This window comes from Bos mutus, chromosome 14 (assembly GCF_027580195.1).
Source record: "Bos mutus isolate GX-2022 chromosome 14, NWIPB_WYAK_1.1, whole genome shotgun sequence".
Classification (NCBI taxonomy): Eukaryota; Metazoa; Chordata; class Mammalia; order Artiodactyla; family Bovidae; genus Bos; species Bos mutus.
This window is the reverse complement of record NC_091630.1, coordinates 41,875,917-41,898,881: the sequence shown is the minus strand read 5'-3', so window position 1 is coordinate 41,898,881 and position 22,965 is coordinate 41,875,917. Positions and strand designations below refer to the sequence as shown.

At 42.3% G+C, this 22,965-nt stretch overlaps 1 protein-coding gene across 3 annotated transcripts; it reads right to left on the bottom strand.

The window, feature by feature from the left end:
• Positions 1 to 833: 833 nt before the first annotated feature.
• PEX2 (peroxisomal biogenesis factor 2) lies at positions 834 to 17,294 on the bottom strand. Of its 3 annotated transcripts, XM_014479234.2 has the most exons (3): positions 17,124 to 17,138; positions 4,102 to 4,198; positions 834 to 2,126 (listed from the first exon to the last, which is right to left on the bottom strand). In XM_014479234.2, the coding sequence occupies exon 3, from the start codon at positions 2,107 to 2,109 to the stop codon at positions 1,192 to 1,194; it is 918 nt and encodes a 305-aa protein (XP_014334720.1). In that variant the 5' UTR covers positions 2,110 to 2,126; positions 4,102 to 4,198; positions 17,124 to 17,138; the 3' UTR covers positions 834 to 1,191. The 3 variants fall into 3 exon arrangements, with proteins under 3 accessions (XP_014334720.1, XP_014334718.1, XP_070238318.1); XM_014479232.2 differs by lacking the exon at positions 4,102 to 4,198 and having other exon boundaries at positions 17,124 to 17,294; XM_070382217.1 differs by lacking the exons at positions 4,102 to 4,198; positions 17,124 to 17,138 and adding an exon at positions 9,889 to 9,909.
• Positions 17,295 to 22,965: the final 5,671 nt, after the last annotated feature.

Below are 22,965 nucleotides of genomic sequence, written 5' to 3'. Positions count from 1 at the left end.
CAGAAGAGCTATAGGCTCTGACCTCATGGGGGGGATATCACTTAGCGGGGGTGGCAGATATTAAATTTAAAAATATGTATTTTGTACTAAGTGCCATGAGGGTCTATAGAAAGTATCCGCCCGCATCCATAATACTGACAACTGTTAGCATGCGTGTTGTGTTTTCATGTTAAAATTATGACAATGTGGGCACCTGCTCAGAAACTGCTATCAAAATCACACTGTAAAAAAATTGTTGGTAGAACAAAATCTTGTTGACCTTATTTCATCCTTTCAAATCCGCAATCTAAGATGACCATTCAGTTGCTAACGTACTTGCCAGACTAGATCACTGGTAAAATTAGGGGCCGGTGTAGACCTCCAGGATAGAGGCAAACGGAGACTGGTCAAGATCACTTCTCCCCTGCCCAGTGGCCACCATGCTCCTAACTAGCCCCTGTGGTCACCTGCTTCCTGTCCTGCATTAGGTTCCTGGGGTGTTTGTGATGGAGCATCATCCAGCTGAGGGACTGGGAACAGTGTTTCTCCATCATGGTTTAGGAATGTGCACACAATTTCAGGCTGACCAGACTGTGGGCTCCTGGTGCCAGACTACTAGGCGAGAAGCTCTTTGGCCAGTGGGATCAGGAAGCTGGTAGGATGGAAGTCTTGAGCCTCTGGTGGCTGTCATTAGCTCTGAGAATGAAGCAGACAGAACCCCTTAAAAGCTGGCTTCAGAGAAAAGCTTACAATTACAATCGGGATATTGGGACTGAAGGTTTCAAACAACAGGTCTTACTCTTGTTATTGTGTAATTTTCTGGTGTCATTTCTGAAAATAAATGTACAATCAGCCCAGAGTCTCCATAATCTTTTATTTTTAGTCTCACTCTTTCCAGGAAGTGGCAGAATGAAGGCACATTCTTAGTGGTCATTTGTTAAAAAAAAAAACCACCAAAAACTGTCCATTATTCTTGACGTTAAAAATTAAACACAATGATTAAAAAAAAATAGCATGTTACCATTTATATCACATATTTAGGATCATGTGGTTTCCAGGGCGAGTAGAATGTAGTTGTGCCTGGGAAGGAACAGAAGGCAGTGGCTGAGAAGCACGTGTCCTCATAAAACATATCTAAGTAGTACACTCAGGATGACTCATGCTAAGGATTTAGACAGAATACAGTTCTTCTAGGAGGAACAACTTTAGTTTCTAAGGGACACTCACTTCTGCCATCTCAATGCCCGATTTCAAGGGTTGCAGGCTATGGACTTCTGTGCCACACTTAGGACAAGTGAAGGACATGTCAAATAAGAAGCTACTCTTCACGCAGTAGTAACAAAAGACATGCTCGCAGCCAATGGTGTGAGGCATGGTGGGCCACTCCCCACACAGAGAACACTGTCTGCCACTGGTTGCCAGCGTGCTGTCGCTGCCTGGGGCTCCGGTCAGTGGGACACACCATGAAGAGAGCTTGGCTCTCAACTTCTGGACGTTGATTAGTGGGAGGAGAAAAATTAGAAACTCAGCAAAGCCGTGCCAGAGGAGTTCCCTATTCATATACTCAAAGCCCACTTCTCGGACACTTTGGGGCTTGTGAAAGACAGAATGGATGCCCAGGAGACGTTCGGTCAAAGTTGCAAACTTGCCCCTTTGGAGGAAGATCAAGAAATTAATCAACCCGCCTAACTTCAGAAGTCCGACCACCAGATTCATGCACTGCTTGGCTTTCCTGAAGGATGCGATGTGACGGTTCCGAAACAAATCGTAGCATCGTTCTTCTAACCACTTGCCACCAATCGTACAGACAGCGTACCAGAGCTTCTGATTTCTGCTCGGTGGCTGGTAGCTCAGGTTTGGGGAAAGATCATTCTGGTACTGAATATTCAACACTGACTGTCCCACTGTGGCATTTTTAGAGTAGATGGTGAATCTCCACAAGAAAAGCCACAAGAATGCTTTCACCTCTGGTTCAAAGCGGGCTAACAGCCCTGGCTTAAATCCATGAAAGCACTGAGTAAACTGGGACCAAACGAGCTGCTCCAGGGCCTTGTTTAGTTCAAGTGCATCCAACTGGCTGATTCTTAGCACTCTGTTCGTCCGCTCTGCGTTCTCGTCTCCGGAAGCCATGCCTTCTCTGAGGGTCTCTAGGAAGAAGTACAATCAGAAACCATCACTGACAGAGCAGTTTCTCAGAGCTACCTAAAATGCTGTCTCCTGGGCTACAATCCTCATTTTGCCCCAAAACTTAACTCCCTCCCCGCCAACACAAAAAGAAAACATCATCAAACAGTCCCGATCTTGTACTGTCTTCCCAACTTAGAGCTGGAAAACTGTGACACACAGGTGACAACGGACAGAGACAGGAATCCTGTGAAACCCTTGCCTCGCGCTAGCCAAGAGCTGTAGGGAAGGAAACGGGTCAGGACAGAGTCGCCCTTCTTTTTTTATCCGTTCATGACCCTGTCCCCCCCCAGCCTTTTCTCATTCTGGCTGCTCTGAGCTCCCCACTGGATGACGTCTACTGTTCGTCTTCCCTTTTGCCTCCTTCAGTGCCTGTCCCACACTGCGGTACTTTGAAAACACAAGCCTTCCCAAGTGGACCCCCAAGGCTGCTTTCCTCATGCTTCACCCTCTAGTTATAAAGTGCTCCCTTCTCTTGTTCACTACTGGACATTTGTTGTCTTTCCCTTCACCTGGAACAATCTGCTCCCATTCTCTAACTGGAAAACTCACATTGCCTGGAAACCTCATAGACAGAGGAGTCTGGTGGGCCATAGTCCATGGGGTTGCAAAAGAGGCGGAAGTGACTTAGTGACTAAACAACTAAGTTTTTAAGTACTAGCTTAGGGACCACTTCTAATTTAGTTGCCTCTCTAGCTGTTTCTTTAGCTCTCTGTCCTTCCTCTTTCATGATTTTATGTCCCTACTGTATATAAACTACTTTGCAATTGTTGATTTCCTCCACTGGATGATAAACCCTGTAGCAAAGACTGAGTCTTTTTACAGTTGATTCTAAGCAAATAGCCCAGTTCTTGGTTTAGAGAATGCTTCCCACAAATTCAAGATGAGTGGAACAAGAAACAGGATGAAAGTCTGGAGTGGGTGAGTGGTAGAAAATACAAATTCCTACCCAATAACCTTTCAAACGATTTTGAGTTACCACATCTTGACTGCTGATCGCCACATCTTTCAACATATTTTTGTTGCTTACCAGCTTTTCCCCAAGCAATGTGTCAGAAGCCTGTGATAAAATGGGAGAACACAGTCCCAACCCTTGTGGAGATCATAATCAAGTGACTGGGAAGAGGGAGGAAGCAAGAGTGTACTGCTGCTGCTGCTGCTAAGTCACTTCAGTCATGTCTGACTCTGTGCGACCCCATAGATGGCAGCCCACTAGGCTCCTCTGTCCCTGGGATTCTCCAGGCAAGAACACTGGAGTGGGTTGCCATTTCCTTCTCCAATGCATGAAAGTGAAAAGTGAAAGTAAAGTCGCTAAGTCTTGCCTGACTCTTAGCGACCCCATGGACTGCAGCCTACCAGGCTCCTCCTCCATCCATGGGATTTTCCAGGCAAGAGGACTGGAGTGGGTTGCCATTGCCTTCTCTGAGTGTACTGCAGAAAATAATAAATAGGCAATTACAAGATGTGAAAGGTGATGTGCAAGGGGAACGTAAGAACATCGTGCTTACAACTAGAAGGTCCAAGAAGGCTTCACGGAAGAGGCAAGATCTTCTGAAGGTAGCCACCTGAAGGATCGGCAGTGTCAGGAGGGTAAATATAGGTAAGAAAACCACTCCTACAGAGGGAACAGGGGGTGCTGAGGATGGGAGGAGCCAGGACAAAAGATCAGGCTGGAAAGGTAAGACTGATGGTAAAAGCTGACTTTGAGGAGGCTACATTTTATCAAGAAGGTAATGGGGAGACACCACATAGCTGTAAGGGAAGAACTGATCAACTCTGCATTTTAAACAGTGTGTTCTAGCCACATGGAGAATGGATTAGAGGCTGAAAGACTGGAGGCAGAGAGACCAATTAAGATGATTGTTAACATGATTTAGTGAGAAACTAATGATGGTCTAAATTAGAAGGGTATCAGTGGGGATGGAGAAAAATAGGTACCTTTGAAAGCTTTGAGGTGGAAGGATGGACACGACTCAGTGAGAAGTAAGCCAAGAATAACTGACTTGAGTAATGGTGTGGATGGTAGTCCAATTCTCTGAAATAGGAAACATATGCAGAGATATAGGTTTGAAGGGAAAGATAATAAATCTGGGCAGTTTTAGAGAGCTGAGGCTCCTATGAGACAGCTAAGTGGAAAAGCTCAGTAGGAAGTTCTGAGGATATATGGGAGAGATATTTGGGGAGGAGATTTTGTGTGAGCCCCTCCGATGGGACTGCTCTATTTTAAATCTACTTGATCTATTTAAATGCTAAGATCAGGAAGACAGTCGTCTAAAGATAAGTCGGTCCTGCCCATTCACAGCACATCCAACTTTCTTTGTACAATATAATCTTATTCCCCTGGTTTCCTTCTCCAGTCACTGTAGCGTTTCATGGGTCATGATCACTGCCATCACCAACCTTTGACCTTTCAAAACTTTCTCTGCTGGGGTCTGTGTATCACAGTCCTGTTGTCTCTCTGTGCTTGTAGTCTAGTGGCCTTCACACCTGAGCATTAATCACCATCACATGCAGGACTTGTTAGACTGTGCCCCTCAGTTCCAGAGTTTCTGATGTCCTCTGGAATGGGCACCAATAATTTGCATTTCTAGCAAGTTCCCTGGTGATGTTGCGAATGACTGGGCTAGTCCATTTCCAGGCAAAACTCACGACTTTGTGGGCACACCTGTCACCCACCCAGCTCAATGCTGCATGCCAGTCCTCCTGCCTTTTTTGCTTGGTTTTCGTCCACAGATCTGCAGAGGCTCTTACAGATCTCACCCTGATTCAGTTTTCTCTTTCTGCTACTATGTAGTCCCTGTGAGACTGAGACCACTCACAGATTTCACAAAGTCTATGAGCATCAACGTATCCTAGCTCTGCAAGTGCTCAGGATGCAAATGAAGACGCCAACCTGGGTCTGCACAAAGGAAGCAGGCCAATCGATGGACAAGTCAGGCAGCAGCAGAATTACATGGTATTGTAAGATTCTTAAAGACACTGCATAAAATTTCAGAACTATCTCAACAGAGAAAGACTTTCAATCTTTATGTAAAAAAATCATTAGTGATTATTTTTCACATTTTATGCAATTTAAAATCTTCTTTAAGTGTCATTTATGTAATTAAATAAAGGTCCATATAGTCAAAGCTATGTCTTTGCTGCTGCTGCTGCTGCTAAGTCACTTCAGTCGTGTCCGACTCTGTGCGACCCCACAGACGGCAGCCCACCAGGCTCCCCCGTCCCTGGGATTCTCCAGGCAAGAACACTGGAGTGGGTTGCCATTTCCTTCTCCAATGCAGGAAAGTGAAAAGTCAAAGTGAAGTCACTTAGTCGTGTCGGACTCTTCAGGACTCCATAGACTGCAGCCTACCAGGCTCCTCTGTCCATGGGATTTTCATGTTTTTACCAATAGTCATATACAGATGTGAGAGCTGGATCATAATAAAGGCTGAGCACCAAAGAACTGACACTTTTTGAACTGTGGTGCTGGAGAAGACTCCTGAGAGTCCCCGGAACAGCAAGGAGATCAAACCAGTTAATTCTAAAGGAAATCAACCCAGAATATTCATCAGAAGGACTGATGCTGAAGCTGAAGCTGAAGCTGAAGCTCCAGTACTTTGGCCACCTGATGCAAAGAGCCAACTCACTGAAAGAGACCCTGATGTATTTAAGAAACATAATTAAGAAAAAAAAAAAAAAAAAAAACACAACTAAAACAGTATTTAAAAAAACCTCATAGGCAAATCAAAATCTGTAAAATTATTTGTTCAGATTTACCAAATCATCTCTTACTTCACTGACCCCAGGATAAAGTACAGACTTCTTAGATTCTAGCCCAATTCTGTGTCCTTCTTTTTAACCATATAACCAGTTATTCACTGAAGAGTTTATTTTACTTCTAAAAGACTTTTTTGTTGTGGACAATTTTTTAAAGTCTTTATTGAGTTCGTTACATTATTGCTTCCGTTTTATGTTCTGGTTGTTTTTTTTTTTTTTGGCGGAGAGGCCTGTGGGATCTTAGCTTCGTGACCAGGGATGGAACTGCACTCCCTGGGCTGGATGACGGCAAAGGTTTAACCACTAGACGACCAGGAAAAACCAAAGAAATTTTAACTGACTCTCTTTTGGTCCTGCCTCTATGCCTTTTCTCACGTACCTGGAACACTTACCTTCTCTACCATCTTCTCCTGCCACCCTCAAGTACACTGCAATCCTATTTCAACATTCTGCTTCACAATTTTCTCCCCAATTCCCACTGTCACTATTTTTAACTATCACAGCAACTGTCTGTGCCATGTGCTTGAGTTCTCACTCTAGTTGTCTGAATACACCTTTCCCTAACTTAACCATAAACTAGTCAAGGGAAACTACCTCATAGCTGCTTCTCAAGGTACCTGCCATCCACAGAGACTGATACCTAACTCACTTTTCCTCATGCAAAATTCTATAATCATTCAGGATAGGTGAAATTATGGTATATACAATTCCTCTACTGTGAGTCTGGACAACTCGTCATGTTTCCCAGGTTTTGTATCCTGTGGTCAACAAGACAAAGGAAGTTCTCTTATTTGTCAAAGTACTCTTGAAAAGCTCAGGCTGTACTGGACATCAACTTCAACACTTCAGCTTTCTCCCGTCACCCCATCCCTGCCCCCAGTACTGAACCGGATGGATTGGTAATTTTTTTCAGTTGCGTGCTCAGTTTCTGAGTAGTGTTCAACTCTTTGTGAGCCCACAGATTCCCATCAGGCTCTTCTGTGGAATTTTCCAGGCAAGAATACTAGAGTGGGCTGCCATTTCCTTCTTCGTTTCAGTTGCGTAGCAGATGAAATTTATGGCATGTGTTAAGGGCGCCAGTTGTGCCAACTAATGTATCTTCAGATGTTAGAGTCACAATCAGTTCTTGGTAATCTTTACAGAACTTACTGCAAAGATGCGCCAGCTGTAGTAGTTGCTCAGTAAAGGTCTGTTGAACTCATATGTGGTGGAGTGAGTAGTTTGGTAGTGAATCAATGTTCAGATTGAACACTGCTGATAAACTGGAGTCTGAGGGCAGCTCTCTCTTCTCAGGTTCCTTACTTGTATACAGGAAGAAACTGGTCAGAGAGACTGGCTTCTGACAGGAGTCACTAATCTCAAATCCCTCATTTCTGGAGGAATCATACTTAAGTACAGTTAGTAAAGACAGGAATTTTTAATGGCTGCCAGGAAGGAAGACTTAACACACTCTCTAACCAATCCAATATTTAACAATCCTTATCATCAGAAAATTCTCTTATACCTTCTGTTACAGTTTAACTTTTTTTTTTTCCTTCCTCTTCTTCACCCCAGGCCTGGCTTCGGTGAAGATTAAGAACAGTTGGGCCCGATCTCTCTACAGAAGACTCTTTACTAGAGCAAAAGACTATTATTAAACTGTTCTTCCAGGAAAATAATTTCTTTTTTTTTGTTTTGTTTTAGGTTTCAGTATCCAACATGTTAGTCATTTCTGTGACTTCTTTTCATTGTAAACACAGAACAGGCATTGTCTATTACCCATCACAGTGTGTTAAAGTAGGAGCATAGCCTTCCTATTGCTCTGTCATCCTGTTCAGGCGACTGGGACAGAGTAGAAAGACTAGGTTTAAAATCAGATAGACTCGGGCTCCAGCTCCAGCTTGGTCTCTTGGCTGCTAAGTCATCTCAAAAAAATCATTAGCAGTAGATTCTTCTAAGAGTTGGAAATGAATGGCTACCTGGCTACCTCAAGATGTTGCTGAGATTAAAGCAGACAATGTTGTGTAAGTGGTTTGGAAACAGGCAGGCAGTACATTATTGCTACTTTGGCTAGAGATGAGCTTTAGAAGAAAAAGACTCGGCTGATTTTGCCAAATCTCATTTCAAAAGACTGAAATCTTCATTATTACTCATCTAATGCCTCAAGCTGGGCTGGAAGAAGCACAAGCTGGAATCAAGATTGCCGGGAGAAATATCAGTAACCTCAGATATGCAGATGACACCGCCCTTAGGGCAGAAAGTGAAGAAGAACTAAAAAGCCTCTTGATGAAAGTGAAAGTGGAGAGTGAAAAAGTTGGCTTAAAGCTCAACATTCAGAAAACGAAGATCATCGCATCCGGTCCCATCACTTCATGGGAAATAGATGGGGAAACAGTGTCAGACTTTATTTTTCTGGGCTCCAAAATCACTGCAGATGGTGATTGCAGCCATGAAATTAAAAGACGCTTACTCCTTGGAAGGAAAGTTATGACCAACCTAGACAACATATTAAAAAGCAGAGACATTACTTTGCCAACAAAGGTCCGTTTAGTCAAGGCTATGGTTTTTCCAGTAGTCATGTATGGATGTGAGAGTTGGACTGTGAAGAAAGCTGCAAGCCAAAGAATTGATGCTTTTGAACTGTGGTGTTGGAGAAGACTCTTGAGAGTCCCTTGGACTGCAAGGAGATCCAACCAGTCCATTCTAGAGGAGATCAGTCCTGGGTGTTCTTTGGAAGCAATGATGCTGAAGCTGAAACTCCAGTACTTTGGCCACCTCATGCGAAGAGCTGACTCATTGGAAAAGACTCTGATGCTGGGAGGGATTGGGGGCAGGAGGAGAAGGGGAAGACAGAGGATGAGATGGCTGGATGGCATCATCGACTCAATGGACGTGAGTTTGGGTGAACTCCGGGAGCTGGTGATGGACAGGGAGGCCTGGCGTGCTGCAATTCATGGGGTTGCAGAGTCGGACACGACTGAGCGACTGAATTGAACTGAATGCCTCAACCAACCTGTGGTAAAAGGATTCCCACCCCCGTCCCTCCAGGAAATACTGCTACACCATTAAAATATAAATTCTGGCAGTTACACAGTGAACATTATGTCACTGTGAGGTGGGCATGTGTGGGGGTCAGATGGGAAGGGGCAGAAATGTGGTCCAGTGGAACTCACGCATCATATCAGAGGAGATGCTGGGGTGGGCATCCTGAGAGCATGGGGGGATCCCAGAGTGACCTGCTCTCTCGGCTGTCTCACCTCCATCCACATGGCTCTGCCTGTTTATCCGGAAGCAAAGAAACCTCTCCAGAATGCACACTGAGAGCATCTAACTCGAGTGTGCTTCACCAAACAGGGCCTGGTACAGGCAGTCTGAGAAAAGCATCCAACCTTGGCTTACCATCAACATGCTCCGTTCAGTTCCTCCTCCTCTCCCCTCCTCTTTCTAGCAGGTACAGTTATTCTAGGATATTGGCTTTAGAGAAGGGCACTGCTCAGGAGTAGAAGAAACTGATGAGATCGAGTAACTACAAGTTTAATTCATCTGATTATGGAACTTCTTCCCTCCACTGCTGGACAATAATATTTGGCTGAAGTAGGTGTAGGACACAGAAAAAAATGCCATAAGTGCCTTTAGATCACATAAAGTTATTCTCAATCTAATGGGAGAAGATTGGTTTTCAGTGAATTCTAAATCTGACAGATTGCTACTCAATTTAATATTTACTGAGGGCCCACAAAATGCCTGGCATTCTCTTACATTTCAGGGGTTCAATCCAAATAGTTAACTCTTAGTTAACTTCCTTTTAGTAAGGCATTTCTAAAGAAATAGGACTTTACAATAATCAAGACTAGCCACTGATCTGTGAAGAAAAGAATGGATCTCAAAATACGAAAACACTATGAAGGATCACAAAACTCCCTGGGGCAGAAAAGAGAAAACTTGGATTTAATACCATACAAAGTGCAGAAATATGCAAGCACTGACCCCAGCCATGGTCCACCTGGGAAACACGGGGAGATGGGTTTCAACGGGAGCTGCATCCTTATGAATCCCCACTAACATGGTTGCACTTGTTCGGAAGTAAAGAAAGAAGTTGTCTGCTATGACCAGAGCAGAATGGCTTGGCAGGAGAGACTGGCTGAAGAGTTGCTGCCGCTGCTTTAACCCCCTGCAAAAAAGACTCTGTTTTAAGGAAATTGGTTTTGTAGCCATGAGTAATCACTGAACAGAAGGGACTTAACAGGACATACATTTTAAAAGATTAACCTGATTGCAGAGTTTAAGAAAAGGAAAACTGCAATTCTGAAGGACCAGTTCCAGCAGTTGGCCCCCAACCTTTCTGGCACAAAGGACCAGTTATGCAGAAGAACTTTTCCACGGATGGGAGTGGGGATGGTTCAGGGGGCAATGCAAGTGATGGGGAAGGATGAGGAGCAGCGGCAGATGCAGCCTCACTGTTTACCCCTCCGCTCACCTCCTGCTGTGCGGCTGGGTTCCTAACAGGCCGCAGACTGGTACCAGTTGGTGGCCCAGGGGTTGGGGACTCCTGAGTCACACGACTCCTGTGACCATTCAAGGACCTTAACTGAGGTGTTGATTAATAACGTTCTGAACAAGTCTTAGTAAGTTGACCTGCTTCACTGACAACTATGAAAATTAGAAAGATTACAGTATCCTCATGTTTTTGAATCAAAAATCTCCAACTCTTCTGGAAACCAGTGCTTTCCTGACTCTGCTACACTTATTGCTATCCAAGGCCTACTACTGGTCGGTCTACTTCTACTTTCAAAAATTTAAATATTAAAAATTGTATTATTATTGGTTCTTGTAGGTTGGTATTTAGTTTCACAAAAGCAGCTCAAACGTAAATGGTTTAAAAAAATACAAACTAATTTTTTTTTTAAAAGTTGGGATTGTTTTGAATTGAAACAAATATCATCAGATTTAATTCAAATTGATTTTTCCAGAAACACAAAATCTGGTGATGCTTTTTCCTGCTCTGCAATGACATCTCCTTCTTTTAATGCACAATCCTATCAATCTCTCCCTCTCCATCCCCCGTTTCCCTGACTATACTAAGATTCTGAAAAGCTAACCCAGGGAAAACATTTATGGCCATGCAAAAAGACTTATAAAAACAATTAAAAGTAAAATTGGCACTAAATAACTTCACGTTCAGTGAAGGATACTACTATGTTAAGGACATGTGAAGAAGATGCTTAAGGCAAAATCAAGACCAGATAAAAAGTATAGCATCTACGAGGGTTACTGTGATTAACTTGTCACATAAATATGTTTAAGACAAAATGATTGAGCACTATAAAACTATTAAAAAGGTCTCCTGCTGACATTTTATCACTAGACATGTCACACTGCTTTTCTTTCACAGGGAAAAAACAACTGAAAATTCGTTTACTGAGAGCAGCGATATATAACCTTATCCCTTAAATAACTCATGCTTTCCTTTTAAGCTTTTCATTCCCCAAATAAAACTTTGTCATCTATATTGCATTCCAAAACGAAGGACTTTTTATCTCAGTACAGTGGGAAGAATTTCTCAGGACGTCTTCCAGCCCTTTTATTGAGTATTGTACAAATTATGAATGAATATATTTTATTTAAAAACATGTTATTGACAGAAATCTATCAATAATAATGTGGGTATTGTCAAGGGCCTGTCAATATTAATGTAATTATGATTAAGGGCATAACATGGATTTTTAGCTATAATACCAAGTAACATCTCCAGCATTACTGCTATCAATAAACACATTATTATTGACCTGTTTCAAGATGCTCAGTACTAGATGTATTACCATTAGGCATGTTTGTCAATGCATACTGCTGACAAAAATTCTACATTTAAATTTACAGTCTTTGCAAACTTTGTCAGCAGAAACATGTGATTCCCAAGCAATCGCTAACGTTTCAAATCCATCCACACACTCTCTGCCAGGCTATTCTTTTCCAGACCCACAATCATCAACTGATTTTCAGTACAACAATGTTGCTGCCACACGGTCTTAAGGGTTCTGGTGATATAAATGGATGAGACCATTTCTGCCTTTTAGTTGTGTCTTTTTTTTAATCTTAAGTGGCATTTCACATTAGGAGGTTATACGAATAAAGTTCTACAACCTGAGATCTTAAGCTTTGAACCTCTACCCTACTATTTTATTTCCTTTGTGTAGTCAGATAGATTTACTGTCCATTGTATTGGAATCAATACTAATAAATGGGACATGCATCAAAGAGAGATTTTAACAGGACGTTGATTCCCAGAACGCACTGCAAAGATGAGCAAAAGAGGAAAAAACCTATGGCGGGGACCCATTAGACCCTTGTGACCTTTGGCACTGTGAACAGGCCTAGAAATCAACAACTGTAAGTTCAAATCCCACTTCTGCCATAGCCTTGCTAAGTGACATGTCACTGCTGTTTCGTTCATCTCGTTCATCAAATATAAACGAAGTCCTGATAGCTTATAGGTATCTGATGATATAAACCCCAACTGTGCTCATTTGGCGGAGAAGGCAATGGCACCCGACTCTGGTACTCTTTCCTGGAAAATCCCATGGGCAGAGGAGCCTGGTAGGCTGCAGTCCATAGGGTTGCTACAAGTCGGACACGACTGAGCGACTTCACTTTCACTTTTCACTTTCATGCATTGGAGAAGGAAATGGCAACCCACTCCAGTGTTCTTGCCTGGAGAATCCCAGGGACGGCGGAGCCTGTTGGGCTGCCGTCTATGGGGTCGCACAGAGTCAAACACGACTGAAGAGACTTAGCAGCAGCAGCAGCAGTGGGTATGTAACAGAATGTCTCTACAATGTATCCTAAGGATACACTTCCAAATAGCACATATTTTTCAAACACATGAACCACGGTAAGTTATTCTTTTTATTTGGAGAGAATTGGGAATTCAACTCAAAGACTAAAATCTCCACCACTATAATCAGTCTTACACAATTGAGCACCTTACCTATTTCACTTACGATATATTTACTCAGGTATCTAGAAGTAACACAAACTTTTTTTTTTTAAACCTGGGGACGGAATCTCCCATTACTTTGGCCTTTCTTCACAAATACATTTTAAGCATGGCACTCATCCTCTCAGAAAACTGATACTTTTGAGTCTTTGAGGGAGAAAGCACACTGTGGAAACAAAGAGCAAATGTCTGAGTGAACACAGGGCAGGAGACTTAAGCTGGTTCCGATTAGTTCTATATTCTGGTTCACCAACAGGCTGTGTGACTCTGGGCAAGTCATTTGACTACACTATACTCTTCAGCAGTTAAAAAAAAGTCTTATAAAAAGTCTACCTCTCTAGAATCATCATGGGAATTATTTTAGAAAACCCTGGAAGAGAAGATAAAAAGTAAAAGTACAGTCATTTCCAACTGTAGTAAGGGTTAATGTCAAACATGAGTAAGGAAAAGGCTAAAGAAAGTAGAGACATCAGAACAGTAGCACCCATGAGACAGACTCAATCCTCACAGAAAAAATACAGCGAAGCCTGACGGAAGACAAACCCAAACGATTTGGGAGTTTACAACTGTAGTAAACCTATACTACTTACTTCCTGGATATGGAGTGCTAATAAGCGACCACTACAGCTAAGTACCCTTTGCAAAAAAATCAAATATTAAATTATTTAATCCTTACAATGTTATGAAAGAGGTTCTTCTGGTATTTTGTTTTAAAGCAAGGAAATTGAAGCACAGGGAGATGACTTGCGTGAAATAACACAAGGAGGAATGGTGGGGCCATGCTCTACACCAGCCTCCTCTATGGACAGGTGACGGCAGACCTCAAAGATGAACATAAACCCCTTAGGATGTCACTGCAGGACATGCAGATGGGGCTGTTTAAGAGACTAAGTACGAAGTGATGAAGAGCACCGGTATGAACTTCAGCAAAAACTGTAATCCAAGGATGAACAAACAAAAGACATGGGAAACTTAAGAGAGCGACTAGACCTTCAAGTACTCTATAAATTTGGAGAAAGGTTTTAGGATCTAACTGCCCAAGAAGACAATTCTAAATGACTTCAAGATTATTGGAACACAGGTTTAATTGCACATTTTATGGAACACGAGAGAATATGAAAACAGCCACAAGGGAACAGAGGTATCAGCAACGGAAGAGGAGAAAGTACCACGGGATACATACTCTGAAGAAGGCACTAGATGTTTTCTTTACAGTTTCATGACACAGTCAATGTTATGTCCACTTTAAGAAGTCAAAAATTAAGAGGGGTCTGATAACGTGCTTAAGGTCAAGCTGGCGATTTAGTAAATGCTAGAAAAATGGTGGAACATACAAAAGGAAGTCAGTATAGATATTTGCTAAGCTTGGATCAAATTCAACATCACAGAACTCAAAACAAAATTTTTTCTCTCAAGATACTTCTGAAGACCAGACTGCCAGTCAAGCTCTCAGGACTGTAGATGGGAGAAGAAATTCAAGGAAGCTGGTAAAGTTTCCCACGTTGCCTGGAATTCACCTTACCTACTTTCCCTGCCTTTCCATGTGGTCAGAGAACCATTTGAAGAAACTGAATGTCAAAAATTAACCAAAGGAATATGGGGGTGAGAAAAGGAGGTGCAAACAAATATTATGAACACACGTAATATGGGAAGTAAAGGCAATGCTAACTCACATGACCCTGGAAAGGAACAGGTGTGCATAATCAAAATGGAATTACTCTAGAGCTCTTTTTTTTTTTTTTTTAGGTTTTAATAGTTAAAAAGAAAGAAAAGATAATTTGGATGAAATTTTATCTCATGTTATTGACAAACAGGTAAAAAAGAAGAGCTCTGCAAAAAAAAAAAAAAAAAAAAAAAAATAGATAAAAAGCAATCTAAAAAAGGGGATTTTGATTCCAGAGATGAGAAAAGATGTGAGAAATTTAGAGTACACAATGGGAAGGCCTCTTGGGTGGCTCAAGTGGTAGAGAATCCACCTGCCAATGCAGGAGATGATCCCTGGGTTGAGAAGATCCCCTGGAGGAGGAAATAACAACCCACTCCAGTATTCTTGCCTGGAGAATCCCACAGAGGAGCCTGAAGGACCACAGCCCATGGGGTTGCAGGGAGTTGAGCACGACTTAGCAACTGAACACACACACACAGGGAAGGACAGAGGGTGCTAAACACCCTCTTCCCTGCTCCCACGTGCAGAAATTAGTGCCAGGATGACAGATGTGGGGCAAGTGGGACAGTCAGGGCTTTTCTCCTGAGGTTTCTTCCACATTCCAAAGGAACTGAAGAGGACCATGGAATGTGTGAAAATGCTGTCATTTCACAGCAAAGAGAAAAGAGAACGTCCAATGTGCTTCTAGGTTGTTCAACTCAGATAATAAAGTGAAGAAAGAGGCCAGTGACTCAGAGCAGAACTTCTGTCCATGAATAAAGACTGCTTTGTCTTGTGCTACAGGAACCAGAGCACGGTGGCGTGCAAAAGGCGAAGAAACTAAAAATTTACTTTATACTTTAGGGAAAACGTGAGGCTAGGACTTGGAACTTTACTAGTAAAATGATGTTAGGTAAAACTGCTAACATCTTTAAGGTTCAACTGCCAAAAATGGAAAATATCTGCCCTCCCTATTGCAAAGACTGCTATGAGCTTCAAAAATAAGCAAAAATTAAAAAGTAGGGGGAAAAGAGAAAAAGACTAACTGTGATCAAAAACAAAGTATTAAACTTAAAATCTGTATACAACCACAAAGGTTTGTGACTTTTGGTAATGAATTAACTGTGCACATATGCATTTTATTGTTTAAAAACCTGTAACAAATGAATGCAAGTTGAATACAAATGAACAATTAATTTACAAAACAAAATTATAAGGCTAGTAGGAAATATATTAAGTAGTCTAAGACACAAATTTAATTTTCTTAACAGGACTACTGTTTTTCAAGCAGAACAGAAAAGAATAAGTTGTTTTTGTAAAATACTGCTGAGGGTCAACTTGCTTTGTCTCTCCTCTGCATGACTCCAGGGCACTTCTACAAGAATTCTTCCACAGAACAGTTTTAAAACCACAGACTGAGTGCTCCTCCTAATTTCTAAAAATGAGGAGAATAAGGCCAAGAGGCAGAGCTGGTCAGGAGTAGAAACTCAACTCTCTTGATTCAGTCTAGCATGTTCTTTGCTGTGTCCTCTTCTGTTTTTTCCCCCATTTCTAAGAAAAATAAAATAAGAGGTTCTTTTTCACTTGTATTGTCAATAAAGAATTCCTAACTCCACTCTTTCTTTTCTTCCAAATCTCCTTCTGACTCAAGACTATTCAACTTTAATGTTTCTGGATACAAGAAATGGATAATATGGGCAAGATGAGGGAGAAGATACAGTGACAAGAAAGAGTCGGTCATCCTGAAATATTCTGCCAAGGCTTAACTAAAGGTAACCCATTAGGGGAAGGCGTTCAGACTGTAAACTGGTGTGGATGGAACCTCAGCCTACCTATAATTTCTACTGTTCAGATATAGTGTTCCAGGGACATCACAGAATAACAATACCATTAGATGTGAACAGTCTACAACTTAGTCTCATTCTGTGAACAGCCCTTTCACTAAATGTAGTATTTTCGAAAAATGGGACCTAAAGATAAGAAGTAAACAGTGAGTTTTAAGGCCTCACAAGAAAAATGACTTATATTCTATTTGTCAGGTATCAATGTTAAATGTAACTCACTCATTGTAAGTTATTTTCTAAGAAAATTCTCAGTAGTTTTTTCTCCCCCCAAAAATTAAAATTGCTTTTAAGTTTATAGGCTTTTAAAAATATTGGAAACTTAAGCCTACTCAACTTTTTGGTACCAAACAGCGCTATACACGAACCATCAGATATTAAGAAAAGTTTGGACCCTCAGTAATTCTTAAGCCGTTCGAAAGGGTTAAATCTCACCACCACCAAGTGACAGGAAACGATTTCCAAGTATGTTCTAGAAAATTACTTCCCAGAACGCAAAGGAAGCTCAAATCTAGCTGTCCTTTTTTTTTCTAAGAATGCCATCCTAAGACTATTTTTAGGCGTTTAGGTTTGCTCCACTGCCTTTCCCAAAATCAGACTCTGCCTCTTCCAGGAAGACAGGAAGCCAATTAAACAGGGAAACAAGCAAAGGGCGACAATTACAAGGTCGTGAAACTCCACGCCCTCCCAGTTGTAAGCAAGACCGCAGGTCCACACTCCGACTCTCTCGGGCGACACTGACCTTAGGAGTCTGCGAAACGCCCCGCTCCGAGTAACTGTTTCTGAAACATCACTGGGAAGCTTGGCTTTTCCAAGCCGAACCTGCGGTCCACAAGCTTCCGGAACTCGTGGGTTTGCGGAGTGACGCAGAACCCGGAAGTGCCTGGAAAAAAAAAAAAAGTGGAACTAAACCAACGAGAACCACGCTTTAACGCTCAGCGAAACGCCGAACTCCGACGAGCCGAAGGGCCGAAGAGCCGACGAGCCGAAGGGCCGAAGAGGACACCCGCGCGCTGATTGGTCTGCTGGCCGTGGGGGAAATCCGCATCTGATTGGCAGGAAAGGCGCGAACCCGGCAGCCCGGGTCCTGGGGCCGCGCGTGGGGAGGCCACCGGGTCAAGGGGCCGCGGGGAAGCCAGGGCTCTGGAGGGCCGGGCTTTCCCTGCCTTCAGACAACGGCAGCCGGCCTCTGAACGAGTGCCGCCGAGTGGCGGCGGGGTGCCTCCGCGTCTTGGGGGCTCTTCGCTCGCCAGGTTGGAGGGCCCACTGCGAGATGGCCGGGTGGGGATGGGAGCCTCCGGCTGCAGCTGCAGCATCCGGGCTGGGGCAGTTTTTGCAGCGCGTGGCTGCCGTGGCGGGAGGGGCGAATGGCTGGCTGGCCTCTGCGGACTCAGGGAGGCAGGTGGCCTTCAAAGCCTCGGCCCGGGAGGCCTTGCCCTACGAATTGGACCCTTTCTCGCTCGCAGAAATCAGCGCCTTGAGCTCCCTGCCGCGGGGTCGGTGTGAATCATCCCAGACCTTTAGAAACGCGGACAGTAGGGTCCCCCAGCCCTGGGGAGCTGAGGCAGGATTTCTAGTACTAAGGGCCCGAGGGAAGGTATTTTTTGAGCATTGATCAGGCAATTATGTGTAGCCGGCGTTGAGAATCGCCTCTGCCTATAATAAAGGGATGGCCTTATCTGTCTGGCTTGTTTGCTTAAAGGTTTGAATGAAGTCAGTGGGTACAAGCTCTCTGCACTCAGTAGGTCTTAAAAACTTTTAAGCGCATGTCTCCCCCCGCTGTGCCTTCTCAGAACCCAGGAGCACGCAGACCTGCAATAAATGTGTTGACAGACATTGGAGAGCTCATGCTGTAGAAGCAGTGTTTGATTAATTATCCCGTGGAACAGTTGTTATTGAGAATTTGAAATATTATGGACAAGATAAAAGAACATTTATTGATGAAGTCTTACATTGTTAAATTTGTTTTTATGTTGAAGGTACACAATTAGCATCACTTACACCTGGAATTTTGTCCTCTTCCATATATTAAGGAGATCAGAAAGATCAGGCCTAAAAGAAGATGGTGATGGTTTCTTGAATTAATAAAATTCCCACTACAGGTACCAATAGTATAAATGAGATTGGCTTTCCTGATGGCTCAGAATGCGCCTGCCAGTGCAGGAGATGCAATTTCCATTCCTAGGTGGGAAAGATCCTCTGGAGAAGGGCATGGCAACCCACTCCAGTATTCTTGCCTGAGAAATCCCATGGACAGAAGGAGCCTGATGGACACTCCATGAGGTTGCAAAAAAGTCAGACACCTGGTAGCGACTGAACAGCAAAGGAGCTCCAAGTTGAAAGGATATGTGGTTCTCTTAGGTACAGGAGGGAAGGTGTCTCCAGAGCTCCAGTTGGCCAACTAGTTGCTGCTGGCCACCTGAAGCGTGGGTAGGCTGGATTGATGTCTGCTCTGTGTGTAAGATGCACACTGTATTTCTAAGATAAAAGGTAAGAAAAGAAAAGAATGAAAACTACCTCATTTGTTGCATTGGCTACATGTCAACGTGAGAATGTTTCAGAAAATGTCAAATTACATATATGGCTCCTCATTTACATTGATGTTGGGTAGGGCTGTTCTAGAGGGTAAGAAAAGCTCTTTGAAGAAGACCAAGTCTTTCATGTAGCAATTATAAAGGAAGGTAACCATGTTGAGCCTACATCTGTGCTTCACTTAATTTTTATGAAAAGGAGAAAATAGGACTCTCCCCCCACAAAAAAAAAGACTAACATAGGGGAATTTTCAGAATGCAAGTTTTAATTCATGGAGCCTTATGTATGTCACATGAAAATATCATGATATCAGTTGATAATAAAAAGACCAAGCTATCAAGAAATTTGAATTATGTTTTAAGGAGTCTGATTATTAGGGCAAAGCGTATAGAACATTTAAGATTTCTATTGAAAATGTTTCAGATAGCCTCTGGGTTTTACCACTTAACCTCTAGATATGGTGAACTTTTTTCAGTTTTCCAGTGAGGTTTCAGGTAAGCTTTTCCAATACATTTATTTTTCATTCATTTATTTAATAAAAGCCTGCTGAGGGTTCTGGGTATTGCAAGGCAGTGTTATAAAGTTGAACACTCAGACATAGCCCTTACTCTCTCCTAACTAACCAATATCAGTTCAGAAACAGTGAAAAAGTACATAATAACCAAGGCATAGTGTCTTTTGTCTTTGAATGAGTGCTTTACCTTGGTAAATTCCACACATTGTCTTCAACCCAGTATTTATATATTACTGCTCATGTATTAATGAAGAGTCTTATAAGGACTAGATAAGGGTTTAAAATATGTTGGTAAAAAAATCAAAGTATACTTAATTCATCTGTTAATTGTCAGAACTTAAAAAAGAAAATAAATTTGAGTATTCACCTTTAAATAGAAAAGATGAAAAAATTACAATACCATCATATTTATGATACCTTCTTTTAGCCTTTCAGCAACTTTTAGGTTATAAGGAATTTAATAATAGAAATGTAAAAGAGACATTGATTTATGCCCCTAACATAGTTTAAAATTGCTGACTTTAAAAAGCTAAATTTATTTTAGCATATTACAAAGTTCTTAAATCAATATATTTGAGTCTTTTAGGAAAAAGGTAAACATAAATCTTATGTTAGTTTACTACTGCTGCTGTAACAAATTATTGCAAAGTTAGTGGCTCAAAACAACACCAGTGTATCATCTTACAGTTCTGTGGTCCTAAGTCCATCTGGGGTCTCCCTGGGCTAAAATCAAAGTGTCATGGGTCTGTGTTCCTTTCTAGAGCATCTGGGGAAGAATCAGGTTTTTTTTGTTTATTCAGATTGTTGACCAGATTCAGTTGCTTGCTATGGTAGTATTGAGGCCCCTGGTTTCCTTGCCAGCTATTAGCTGAGGGATGTTCCCAGCTTCTAGAAGCCATTCACATTCCTTGGGTTGTGGCCCTCCTGCTCTATCTTCAGTCACCTGTCGTAGGTTGAGATCCTCTCATCCTTCTGATTCCTCTTACCTTTTCTTTAATTTCAGTAAACCTGTTCGGTTGAGCCTACCTAGAAAATCCAGGATAATCTCTCCATGTCAAAGTCTGCAACCTTAACCACATCCTTCAAGTCCCATTTGCTGTAGTGAAGTGACATACTCATGGGTTCCAGGGATTAAGGCATGGGCATTTTTAGGGGTCATTTTTCTGCCTACCATAGATCTTAATTGGGCCCATGCAGTATAACCATAATTTCGTTTTTGTTTTCTGGAAATATTTTGAAAATGTATTAAGGTACATATACAATCCAGGGTATCCATGAGAGTAAAAGCAGCAGGGAAAACTGTTATTCTTGTCATTCTGCCTACCATAGATCTAAATTGGGTCCATGCAGTATAGCCATAATTTCTTATCAGTACTCTCAGTACTTTAGGATAGAATAACAATGTTTATAATAACAGGTAGACTGATGCTGAAGCTTGAAGTTCTAATACTTTGGCCACCTGATGTGAAGAGCTGACTCACTGGAAAAGACCCTGATGCTAGGAAAGATTGAGGGCAGGAGGAGAAGGGGGCAATAAAGGATGAGATGGTTGGATGGCATCACCAACTCAACGGACACGAGTGTGAGCAAACTCCAGGGGATAGTGAAGGACAGGAAAGCCTGGAGTGCTGCACTTATGGGGTTACAAAGAGTTGGACATGACAGTAACTAAACAACAACAAACTTTATTGGATGTTTCATATATTCCAGGCACTATTCTCGGAGAAGGAAATGGCACCCCTCTCCAGTACTCTTGCCTGGAAAATCCCATGGATGGAGGAGCCCGGTAGGCTGCAGTCCATGGGGTTGCTCAGAGTCGGACAGGACTGAGTGACTTCACTTTCACTTTTCACCTTCATGCATTGGAGAAGGAAATGGCAACCCACTCCAGTATTCTAGCCTGGAGAATCCCAGGGACAGGGGAGCCTAGTGGGCTGCCGTCTATGGGATCGCACAGAGTCGGACACGACTGAAGTGACTTAGCAGCAGCAGCAGGCACTATTCTAAACCCTTTTTCTGCATTTACTCTTGGTCCTCAGAAATGCCCCAGGAGATAAGCGCTGTTGTCCCCACTTACAGATAAGCAAACAGGTACAGAGTAGGAAAGTGACTTGCCTACTTCTCACAGCTGTTAAGTGGTGGAATGAGGATTTGAATCTACATGGTCTGTCTGATTCCAGGGCCTCTGCAGGCTCTGACCCACAACATAGAAGAAATAATTTTGAACATTTGGATTTACTAACCATGCTTTAGAGATATAGTGACTATGAGTTCAGGCTCTAGTATCACAATGTGTGGATTTATATTCTATCTTTACCAGTTACTTGATGACCTGGACAAGTTACCTAACCTCCCTGGGTCTCAATTAACAACAAACTGAATTCATAGTAACACTTGAGGATTAAATGAGACACTATAAAAGTATGTACTTAGAACAGTGCGTCTGCATGAGCTATTGCAGCTATAATTATTGATGGCAGTTCAACTTCTAAAAACAGCAGTTTATTGTAAAAAGGAGTGTTTCCTTTATGAAAATTCAGTCGCTTTATGAAGTAAAAACTGAAAGTTAATCTTTTTCCTTTTCAAAGACCACACTGTTTTCTCCTTCCCCAGTCGATAATTACTCTCCGATCCAACCCAGCTGCCATCGTTCTGGCAATGTTACTTTTTCCAATCAGGTATTACGCTGTTGTACACTTAGGCACTTTGTCCAGACTCTAGTTCCCCTAGGTTAACACCCAAATCCCTTAGAAAGGCACCAGGACTCAAACTCCAAGTACCCTGTGCTGCCCGGTGTGTACACAGCCCCCATTTCTAACTTCAATTTTCTTTTGCAATTGTTCCTGGAGGAGACATAGTGCTAACATACCACTCCAAACCTACCCCCTCTTCCAATAATCTTTGCTGCCATTGCTTCAATTCAAACTGTCATGCTTTCTGCACTTAAAGTCATCCCCAACAAATTCATGGCCTCCAGTCTTACCACCCTTCAAACTTTTATTGCTCGCCTCCCTGTTCACCAGAATAGTCTTTCTAAAATACAAAACTCCACATTACTGTCCTCCTTCAAACCCTTCATTGTCTTTTCCAGACCCCATTCCTGCAAATATTATTCCTTTCCTTACATCTCTTAACACCGACTAAGTGCTTCTACTGTTGCATTCAAGGTATGCTTATTTAAGAACTTTCTTCTTGCCTTCTAAATCATGAACACATCGATAGGGATTAAGAGATGCTTTTGCTTGCATGAATTTATTCCATTATTTTGTTACTGCCTATGTACATGTCTGTCTGTTGTCTCTGAAATGTGAAATCTTTAAGGGGAGGCTTGTGGTATTATTTCTCTTTACCTGTGTGCCCAAGAGGTAGAAGGTGCTTAGTCATTGTGAATGAATGAATAAAGAAAAATAACCCCACATACATACAATTGAAAAAATGCTGCTTAAATCCCCAAATGTGTTTATTGAGACTATATAAGGTCCTGACTAGAAGCTACATAACTGGTAGTTAACAGCATGGACTCTGGAGTCAGAGTGTT

Coding starts and splice junctions, on each gene's coding strand:
- PEX2 (XM_014479232.2), bottom strand. CDS start 2,109: ATGGCTTCCGGAGACGAGAACGCAGAGCGGACGAACAGAGTGCTAAGA.